Below are 11462 nucleotides of genomic sequence, written 5' to 3'. Positions count from 1 at the left end.
GTGACGGTTGAAACCTTTGGTGCAGATCTCTTGTGACAATCAAAACCTTTGATGCAAATCCACGAAGCGATCACGAACGTTGAACGATGACAACGTCTCTACTCAGTCCACACGAACGGCTTCCTTCAGTCTCAGTGCTAGCTGGTACGAATGAAGGCTTTGAGTGAGAGAGAGAGAGAAAGAAAACGAAAAATGCAACCGCAAATTTTTGCTTCTGCACAAGGGTTCTATTTATAGAACCACTTGTGTGGGCTTCAAGCTAAAAGCCCACTTAAGTGTATTTTGGCCCATATCTTATAATATGCCCAAAATCACTTAAGCCCATGGTACCTTACCATATTTCGTATTCTACTCAAGTACACCGTACCTTACGATGTTCCATAACTCACTTAAGGGCACCGTACCTTACGGTATTCCTTAGTTATCCTATCTCTCATCAATCCGTCCTTTGTGTGTGACCCTGTAGGTTTTCGCGGCGTTGGCAATCATGTATTTAACATAATAAACAGTGAGCGGTATCTAGCAACACATCACTGCTACCCAAGACACGAAAATGTCATGTGATCTGACAAAATCTTCTGTGATAATACTTATGTGTATAATTACCCTTTTGCCCTTATGTCTATATTGAACACAAGGCATAGACCGTGTCATCCTTGTTCAGTTCAATATTGGGCCCATAGACATTCATCCTGTTACGCAGGATGGGCAAATTCCATCTAGGACACTCATGTCCCTCAGCATGCTTTGTGGAGTACCCATTAACTGTCTTTATGGTTATCCAGTTACGGACAACGTTGGATCAGCAATAAAGCACTCGACTCTACATCTAGGATCCATAGTGGTTTCAGGTCGAAGAGTGGAATACACTATTATCACCATGAGAATAACTTATGACACTTTGCATAACTTTCTATATAGTATTCTCATAGCGGGTCAATCCGGTATAAATATTACTCCTAATATTCATACCTATGTTTAAGACTTGATAACTCTTTATCCATGATCCATGAGATGTGATCATCAGTCTACAAACATAATAGTCTTAATGCTTTAATGTTATCCCACTTCACACTAAAGCTCGACTACGGATACTTTAAGAATAATGTCCTTATGTTTAATGTGACCTCATGATTAAGTCATACTTGATACATTAAACAGACTAACTATTCTAGGGACTTTATTAAACAAACGTAATAAAGAAAAAGCCTTTTATTATTAATAAATAATTCGATACAAGTACCAAAAGTATTGGCCTCTAGGGCTTACACCAACAATCTCCCACTAGCACTAGAGCCAATCAGGCATACCCTTAATACCCATAGATCTAGTATGGCCATCATGCTTCTGCTGCGCAAGAGGCTTTGTCAGTGGGTCAGCAATATTGTCAAGTGTAGGTACTCTGCATATTTTCACATCTCCTCTATCTATTATCTCTCGAATGAGATGATAACGCCTAAGTATGTGTTTGGATCGTTGGTGAGATCTAGGCTCCTTGGCTTGTGCGATAGCACCATTGTTATCACAGTAGAGATCAATGGGATCCACAATGCTAGGGACTATGCCAAGTTCACTAATGAACTTTTTGATCCAAACAGCTTCCTTCGCTGCACTTGAGGCAGCAATATACTCGGCCTCGGTTGTAGAATCAGCAACTGTATCTTGCTTTGAACTTTTCCAGCTCACAGCGCCACCGTTTAAGCAAAACACATAACCAGATTGCGATCTAAAGTCATCCTTATCTGTCTGGAAGCTAGCATCGGTGTATCCAATTACAGCCAACTCTCCCTGACCTCCATATATCAAGAACGAGTCCTTAGTCCTTCTTAAATACTTAAGGATATTCTTGACAGCTACCCAGTGAGCATCACCGGGATCAGATTGGTACCTACTCGTTGCACTTAAAGCATACGAGACATCTGGTCGAGTACATAACATGGCATACATGATAGATCCTATTGCAGATGCATATGGAATCTTATTCATGCGATCCCTTTCTTCCTCAGTTAAAGGGGATTGTGTTTTTGATAGACACAGGCCATGTTGCATAGGTATGAATCCTTTCTTGGAATCATGCATATTAAAGCGTCTCAACACTTTGTCTATGTATGTACTCTGACTTAGGCCAAGCAGTTTTTGTGATCTATCTCTATAGATTCTGATTCCTAATATATAGGCTGCTTCACCTAGGTCCTTCATAGAAAAGCATTTCCCTAACCAAGACTTTACTTGTTGTAGGGTAGGGATATCGTTTCCAACGAGTAATATGTCATCTACATATAATACTAGGAAAACGATCATGCTCCCACTAACCTTCTTGTAGACACAAGGCTCATCTTCGTTCTTGATGAATCCATATTGTTTTACTGTTTCATCAAAACGAAGATTCCAGCTTCTGGAAGCTTGCTTCAATCCATAGATTGATCTTTGTAACTTACATATCTTTTGGGCTTCCTCTGGTATGTCAAATCCTTCAGGCTGTGTCATGTACACATCCTCAAGAAGATTTCCATTAAGGAAAGCAGTTTTGACATCCATCTGCCATATTTCATAATCATGATATGCAGCGATAGCAAGTAAAATCCGAACAGATTTAAGCATTGCAACTGGTGAAAAGGTTTCATCATAGTCAATCCCATGAATTTGTTTATATCCTTTTGCAACCAGTCTTGCCTTATAGGTATGTACCTTACCATCCATGTCAGTCTTCTTTTTGAAGACCCATTTGCATCCTATAGGGTTAATTCCTACAGGAGGCTCTACCAAGGTCCAAACTTGGTTTGTGTACATGGAATCCATTTCAGATTTCATGGCTTCTAGCCACTTCTCAGACTCGGGACCAGTTATGGCCTCTTGGTAGGTCACAGGCTCATCTTGATCCATGAGTAATACATCACCTTGTTCAGTTATGAGATATCCATATCTCTCAGGTAGTTGACGTATCCTGCTTGACCTACGCTGGTTTTGTTCTACTTGAGCAGGTTGCTCTTCCACAACTTCTTGTGTTTCCTGCTCTAATTCCTCCATAGGTGTATCTATGCTTTGTGATTCTTGAATTTCTTCAAGCTCTACTTTCCTCCCACTGGTTCCTTTGGAAATAAAATCCTTTTCTAGGAAAACTCCAGTTCGAGCGACAAACACTTTGCCCTCAGAAGGATTGTAGAAGTAATACCCCTTTGTTTCTTTAGGATACTGTAACACCTCAAAATTTGCCCTCCTCTCTTGGGACTAGCATTAACATTTTTTGCATATCATTTTAGGTCATTAGGCATTTCATATTGCACAACATGTGGTTACATAGTGCAAGCTATCTTCCCAAGTCTTGATCAGGAGATGAGGTAGTTCAAAGGTGCAAGCTAGGGTTTTGACTGATCATGGGCCATCTGAGGATTGGGCTGTGAATTAGGGTTTTGTGATTCTCAAGGGTATTGGTCTTCATATTGATTGAATTGATACATCATCATCAGCATGGTTGGATGTCATCAGAAGATTGAGGAAGATTCCTTGAGATTAGGGTTTTGACCATTGGTCAACCCTAATCAGTTGTATTGGGCCAGTCAGGGTTTAATCAGGAGATGGGGTTTGTGGATGATATGAGGATCATTCTATGATTATATGGTGCTTATTGAGGCTAGGGTGTCACCCTTGAGCCATTTCAGTTGGAGATTGGGGTTTAAATTGATCTATGCATTGCCAGATTCATCTATCAGATGAAAAGTCAACTGTGGTCAACTGTACATGATCTGATGGATTTGGAGGTGGAAATGAGTTGGAGACACTTCATTCATGTTGGAACAAGTGTTAAATGACATCTCACAGCTTAAGAATGAAGAAAATCAAGTCAGGACAAAAACTGCCAAAAATAGCAAGTGACTTGTAATTGAAGTTTCCAAAAATGGAAAGTTTTTGACCTCAAAAACAGAAGTCCAAGGGAGCTTCAAATGAAAAATTGTTCAACATGACAGATGTAGATCTTGTTCTCACCTTTCCAAAAAGTCCAAGAACTTGAAAATCCAATGTACGGTTTGCAAAATATGGCTCAGTGAATTTCAGAAAAGACCCGTAATCAGGAGGCCATAACTACCACATACTTTGTCCAAATTGCAAGTTCTTTATATGCACAAACTCCATTTGACATGTACTTTGAGGGTGCATCATTGGATTTGTCCAAAAATGGCCAAGGCAAAAAGTCACTTTTCAACTGGACAGCTGAATTGGACCAGGGGCAAAATTGTCCAAAAGTCAAAATATCGGGAATTTTTGAATGGGACTTTTTCCAACACCTCAGGAATGGCATTTTAAATGTGTTTGAATATTCACTTCATGGTTAATGCACATGGTTTGAGTTTTGGGTTGAAAAATGAAATGGTGAAAATTGGACAATTACCACACATATGTGAATTTGAGAAATACAACACCAATGAGCATGGGACAAGTTTCTATGGTTCACATATGACATTTGGAGTTTGCATGAGCTGTCAAAACAGCTGGAAATGAGCTGTACATGGAAATTACATTTTTGCCCTTATTTGCAAAATAACCAATTTCATTAACAATTCCATTTTTGCTAATTAACATGATTAGTGGATGATTAAGCTCAGGTATATAAACCAAAACACTCTCTAATCATAACAGAATTTCATTTCACCAAAATTCAGATCTAAAAACTCTCCAATTCTCTCACATTTTCTCAAGAACATTCAAGAACACATCACACAAAAACCACAAAAACTCTTCCAATTCTTGATGAAATTCGGAAATTCTTGTTGATCCAATCTTCATTCCACTTCTTCTTCTACTGTTTTGACAAAGCAACTTCCAAATCCTCAAGATTCACAACTGTCCAAAGAATGCTCAACAATGGTGAATTGGAATTTCTCATGATTGGAGCAAATTCGAGCTAGGCTAACACCTCCATTCATCTTCCCTATCATCAAGCTTGGACTGTTTTGAAGAATCACATCCAAATTCATCACGAATCGCAACTGTCGGCAAACAAAGGTGCGAATTCGAATCTCACGGTTTTGTAAATTGTTATATGCATTGTGTAGATCGTTCATCGTAGGTTAGCGTGAAACTTGCGGTTTATAAAACGGTTGAGCGAGTTGAGAGAAATCGCGACTCGAAGCTTTGAGTGAGAAACTTTATTCGATCGATCCGTGAGTTGTGTTAGGAATTAGGTGAAATTGATTATGTATTTGAGATCCTCACACTTAGACCTTCCCATCGGTGTATCATTTGCTTGATTTGGTGGAGAATTTCTTGAGGCCGAAGCTGGTGTTGATGGAGGACGAAGAACACGCAACGTTCTTCACGATTCTGGAAAAAGAGCCCGTGTTCAATCCTGAATTTTCGCATGGCCTTTTGAACTTTTGTTTACCGCCAAGACCGTCCATTCACGCAGCGCCAGCACATTAAAATGCTGCTGTGTCGTTTTGGCCAAAACTAGAATATTACCATACTGCTATTAACACATTTAATTAATTAATGTTAATCCAAATAATTATTAAAAAATCATACACACCTTTAAAAATCCATAAAAATAGTAAAAAAATCCAAAAAATATGGAGATTTTTTCCTTGACTTTGTAGACTTGTGTAGGATTTTTTTGACCTATTGGTCAAAGTTGTGCTTGGGGAATATTTCATTTGACCTAGGGTTTTCTAATGTATGTCACATTTTGATACATGTTTGTAATTTGATCATGAAATGCTCATAATGTAGAATAAATTCTTGAAAATTTTTGTGGTGGTTCTTGACTCATTGAGGATTATTTATATGTAAATTTCATGAATTTTGGATACCTGGTTAGAGAGCAGCAAATTCTGGAACTTAGGTGTGACAATTTGTGTCACACCTCATTATGTCAACTTGCAGGATTTTTTTGAGTGACCTATACATGTTAGAATTGAATGAAATTTTGCATGATGATTGGTTGGCATGTTGTGATGTTGTATGAATTTTTGTAGAATTTTTCACTGCATTTTCTATTTGATCATGATTTTTCATTTCTGGAGATCATTTGTGCAAGCTCATATGACATAGGTTGGTAGAATGATTGGGAAATGCTCACATTGTATTGTATGGCCATGAAATTTGATATGCATGAACTAGACACATTTTAGGACCTCCTTGTTTTGGTCTCATCCATTTCTTTTTTGTTTTCAATGAGATATGAATTTTTGAAGTGGATGTATGCATTGATGGTATGAATTGAAGCATGAAATGGTGTCTATTTTTGTTGATTTTCATTGACATGGTTCCATTTGCCCAATTGAGCTCAAATTTGACATGGTAGACCTTGATTGACCCCTGTTTAGGTGTATTTAATTTGAGAATTTTTGGATGTGTTTTGGTATGGATTTGAATGCAATAATTCTGTTTGTACGTTTGGTGCTTCATTTGAACCAATATGGATTGTTTTGTGCATAACATGAGCTTGGTGGATGATATAAACATGAGACCAATGATGTTTGCTTGTGTTTGATGTTAATTTGATGTTGGTTAATGAATACCTTGGTGTTTTAACTTTTTTCTTGCTTTTGGACCCTAGGCTTGGCCTAGTGGTCTAGTTGCTAATATTTGCTTGATTTTTCAGGATCAAAAAAAAGCAATGTACATGGAGAATGATCCAAATCCAATTTTGATTGATGTTGTGGATGTTTGTACACTAACATAACATTGTTTTGTAGGTGTTGGAGCTTGGGCTTAAGCCTTGGGCTTGTTTTGTGTTGTATTGTTTAAGCTGTTTAACTGTTTGCTTTACAGTTTGTCTGATTGAGTACTGACTGAGTTTGATTGTTTCCAGGTACTTTAGTTGCTCAGTTCCTTGTGAACTATTGCTTTGCTTTGCTTAAGCAACTTGCATAGAGGTATAACCTTCTTACTTCATGTAGTCTGGAGACCCGGCTGTTACCGGGCCGGGCAAATTGTCTGAAGTCCTCCTTAAGAGGCAATGATTGTGTATGTTTATTTTTCAAGCCCAAGCAGGAAAAGTCCTTCAAGTAAGGCAATTGGTGGAAGGTAGGGACAAGCAACCTGTCCCCCACTATTCAGTGAGTCTTCTCCTTGCTCCCATTACATGGTTGTAGCAGTGAGATCAAAAGCCCAAGATCCTGTGCAGTGCACATTGAGTCAGAGTCATCGAGTATAGAAGGGTTCCCCTATTCTGGACCCATGCTCATTTGTCAGCTCTCCCTGGTTAGGGATAAGAGCTGTGAGGTCTCATCCTCACTTCATCCTTTCATCTGCTTCACCTTAGCCTCGTAATGGCAAGGTTAAGAGCAAACGCAGCCCGTACAGACGACTTGCTTAGGCAGTCAAACCTGATTGATTGAGCCCCCTTGTTTGGCTATAGTGCGTGATATGTGGATATCTGATTGACATGTTTGTTTGAGATGCCTGTTCTCATTTAATGCTGATATATGATTGTATGCTTGTGTGCTAGCTTCTTTCCTGGTTAGGTTAGTTTGCTTATGCAGGTAGGATAGAAAACCGAACTTAGGGTTAACGATGCATGACAACATTAGGCTCGAGTCTCAGCTCCCTAGTTGTGTATTTTCCCCGGTTTCTGGTTAGCAATTTAGTCCCTTTCAGGGGAACTACATCGCCCTGATCCTCGTTCCAGACGAGGTATGTAGGCAGGTGGTCGTGCGAGACCACTCCGGGCGCCTTTTTATTTATTTGTTATCTGACTGTGCTGTTTGGTGTTTTGGGTTCGGATGCCGACGTAAGCCCAGTAATTGGCTGTCGGGCTCCATGTTTGCCCTTTTGAGTGTGTTTTGGTTCGGATGCCGACGTAATTCCATCCAGTGGTTGTCGGGCTCCATGTTTACCATCTGTTTGATTGTTTTGTGTTGTTTGGCGTGCGTAAGCCGAACTACAGAGGCTCTGATTCTTGTTCCAGACAAGATATGTAGGCATAAGGTGCGATACCTTATCGAGCCCTTTCTCTTAACCCCACCTGCGTTCCCCGTGTGTGTGTGTGATGTTTAGCAACCTATTCTTATTTCTAGGACGTGGATCCCGTCGAGTACGACGGACGTGAGGGGTGCTAATACCTTCCCCTTGCGTAACCGACTCCCTTACCCTGTCTCTTTGGTCGCGAGACCATTTCCTTTCCAGGTTTCTCTGAGCGTTTCCTTTCCCTGTCTTGGGATAAATAACGTTTAGTGGCGGCTCTGTGTGTTTTTATTTTAGGCTCGCCGGTTGATTTTTCGCAGGATGCGACAGCTGGCGACTTCACTGGGGACCCTGCTGATGTAGACCTATGCTGGTCCATCGTCCCTAAGCGAGTCCTTCCTAGCGTTTTAGGATTGGTTTGGGTTGCTTATTGTGTGTTGTTTATTTATTGCATTTACTATTCTAACCCTTGTTTATATATTTGCATTAAATATCTGCATGCATCATACTGTCACGTTGCCATCTTCCTATGCAGGTGATTCTGTTACATTGGGGTGGGTGTTCTGAGTGGGGCTAAAACCCAGGCCCGAGTATACACCTAGGACTAGTGTGGTCTCACGTTGCCTCTTTCATGTTAGATCAACATGTGCCTGGCGGCGTGATGTGCCACAAGCCGGACGAGGCTCAGTTGATAGTGCTCGTCTTTGTGGAGTATCCACTTTGTTTGAGTCACTCCATCTGAGTTGTTGACTCTGGTGACCGATCATTTCCCGGATCTTTGGTTTAGACGATTTTAAGAGAGCTACAATGGCACACCCGAAAGGGCAAACCCATTGAGTATCTCCGCCCGATTGTCGAGACTATTATCCGCCTTAGGATGGCTTGATTAGAACTTACCTGTGAGGGGAGGGGGTTCTGTCAGATGTTTGTTCAGATAGCCTTCAGATGGTGACTTTTGATCAGAGATTCAGAGACATAATTATAAGTCGGATTTATGGTCATTTATTGCCGTGACGCCGGAGTGCTGTCCGTGATTTATCAGTGGGGATCCGTTTATTTCAGGATTCCCCGGGCCGAGATATTTATCAGTGGGGATCCGTTTATTTCGGATTCCCTGGGCCGATTCAGATGATTGTGGTGTCTGCTCAGAGATGGTTCAGTGATGATGATGATGTATCTGTCTTCCGTTTATTTCGGAACCCGTGGGTCAGAATTGTGATTGTTTGTTCCTCAGATGGTTATGATCAAGTTCAGAATCCAGATTCAGTGCAGATGATCAGATGGCTTGGAGGATGGCAACGCATTGCATTCATTCATCAGCATCATTACATTTTGCATTAATTGCATCTAACACATGTTTACCCATATGCAGGGACATTTTTGATCGACATCCTGGTTGAGAGATTTCTGTTCAGAGATGAGGACCGGTTTGAAGCCCGATGTTGTCTACAGTTTCTTTGATCCAGAGATTGGTGTCTTGAAGGATATGGTAGCATTGATTACTCCCGATCATGTGGGGATGTTTAGAGAGTCATACGGCGGTATTCTGAAGACGGTTTTCAGGCTCACTGACTGTGACAGGAGCGCCATCCACACTCTTCTTCAGTTCTATGACCCGGGGCTGAGGTGCTTTGTATTTCCAGGCTATCTGTTGGGGCCTTTGATGGAGGATTATGTTAGCATCTTGGGTATTCAGGTCCGAGATCAGATTCCTTTTCATGTCACCAGAGCAGAGCCAGATGTCCTTGGAATTTCACGTGCTCTTTATTTGAGTCTGGAAACGGTCAAGGAAGGGTTGAAGGAGAAGGGAAGGTTACCTGGATTTCATTTGAGTTTCTTGGAGGCTAATGCCAAGGAGCATGCTGCAATGGGTAACTGGAGGACGGTTTGTGCTCTGATTGTTGTGAGCATTTATGGGATTGTTCTGTTTCCTAACCAGAAGAATTTCGTGGACCATAATGCTATCAGGTTGTTTATGCAGAGAAACCCTATTCCTACCCTGATTGGAGATGTGTACTACTCAGTGCATAACAGGAATGAGAAGAGGCGGGGTGGTCTGGTCAGATGCTGCTCCCAGTTGCTCTTTAGATGGTTCATGGGATATTTGCCTTCCCGAGGTGCCTTCGTTCAGATTGATCCTAGTGTCAAATGGTCCTTCAGGTTGATGGGTCTGCGGGCTGATGATATTTCTTGGACTCATAATGGTCTGGCTGGAAGAGATTTTATATGCAGTTGCGGGAGTCTACCTAATGTGCCTTTGGTGGGAGTCCAGGGTTGCATTAATTACAACCCGATGCTTCTCCGGAGACAGATGGGGTTCGCTATGGAGGTTCCTCCTCTCGGGCGAGAGATTCAGGAATCCTTTTACTTTCCGATTGACGGCAACCAGGCCAAGCTGAGGCAGGTATTGGATGAGTGGCGAGATATTCAGAGGAAGGGTAAGGTTCCTTATGGCAAAGTCAACTGTCAGTATTTTCCACTTTTTGAAGATTGGTTGCGGAAGAGGATTGAAGCTACATTTCTACCATTTCCTGGAGGTGATTTGGGGTGTCCTATGATTGAGGGTCCAAGTTCTTCTGTCAGCATGGAAGAATTCCTTGAGATGAAGAGGGCCAGAGATCAGTTGCTTACAGAGAAAGCTGAATTGGAGAGAGGTGTTGCTCGTTTTCAGGCGGCTAACCAAGAGATCAAAGTGAAGATGGAAGATCAAGACAAGCGACATGCCTTGGAGGCCAAGCGCTTCGAGATGGATACAGCCTACTATGGGAAGATCAGCCAGGCTTTAGCATCGTCCAACAGGGATCATGACATCACGAAAGAGAAGCTGTTCAGAGCATCGAAGGTGATTGAAGATGAGAAGAGAAGGCAAATCATGGTGAGAGATCAGAGGGACGACAAAGTCCGAAGCCTCATTGCTGAGTGGGAGGCGAAGCTGCAGGTCAAGGAGTCAGAGAAGCTGAAGATCATCGCGGAAAGAGATCATTACATGGCAGAGAGAGACCACTACTTCAGGCAGATGAAGATTCATCAGAAGGAAGTTGGGAGACTACAGCAGGAGAACACCGAGCTCAGGTTCGCCGTAGAGTTCGCGAGGATGGAAGACGAGAGAGGGCCACCTACGGGACCCTCGTCCAGTTAGATCTTTCATTTGTGTTGAATTACCGTCAGGCCTGTTGACGGAATTCACTTTGTCTGTATTTCTTTCCTATTCTGGAGAATTGTATTTGACTGATATTTGGCTGATGTATGACTATGGCACTGATTGTGCACTTTTGGTTATGTGATGATGATTTTCATTTAGTGATTGGTTTTCAAGCTTTATTTGCTTTGCTGTATGCACTCTCACAAGCACACACATGGTTGGGGGTATTCATGCTAAATCACATATCTCCGATCTGCACGATGAAATCAAATGCTGAATGATTGAATATTAATGCCGGATTATTATTTGTCTCGATGATACCAGGATCGAGAGATAGAGTGTCCTTCATATGGATAGACACTGCATCCATGCATTAATCATAATAACTGTGTTTTATTTTGCAGGTGATTGTTACTAA

General features: G+C 41.4%; 1 protein-coding gene across 1 annotated transcript; it reads left to right on the top strand.

Annotated features, from left to right (window-relative positions):
- Positions 1-4589: 4589 nt before the first annotated feature.
- LOC127097581 (uncharacterized) lies at positions 4590-11164 on the top strand. Its single transcript, XM_051036082.1, has 3 exons — positions 4590-5001; positions 6809-6872; positions 9275-11164. Exon 3 carries the CDS (start codon positions 9320-9322, stop codon positions 11039-11041), a length of 1722 nt encoding a protein of 573 aa, XP_050892039.1. The 5' UTR covers positions 4590-5001; positions 6809-6872; positions 9275-9319; the 3' UTR covers positions 11042-11164.
- Positions 11165-11462: the final 298 nt, after the last annotated feature.

The sequence above is a fragment of the Lathyrus oleraceus genome, chromosome 6 (assembly GCF_024323335.1).
Source record: "Lathyrus oleraceus cultivar Zhongwan6 chromosome 6, CAAS_Psat_ZW6_1.0, whole genome shotgun sequence".
Classification (NCBI taxonomy): domain Eukaryota; kingdom Viridiplantae; phylum Streptophyta; class Magnoliopsida; order Fabales; family Fabaceae; genus Lathyrus; species Lathyrus oleraceus.
This window is presented reverse-complemented; position numbering and strand designations above follow the sequence as displayed.

Excerpts from the sequence above, each read along its gene's own strand:
- LOC127097581 (XM_051036082.1), top strand. The coding sequence starts at position 9,320 with ATGAGGACCGGTTTGAAGCCCGATGTTGTCTACAGTTTCTTTGATCCA.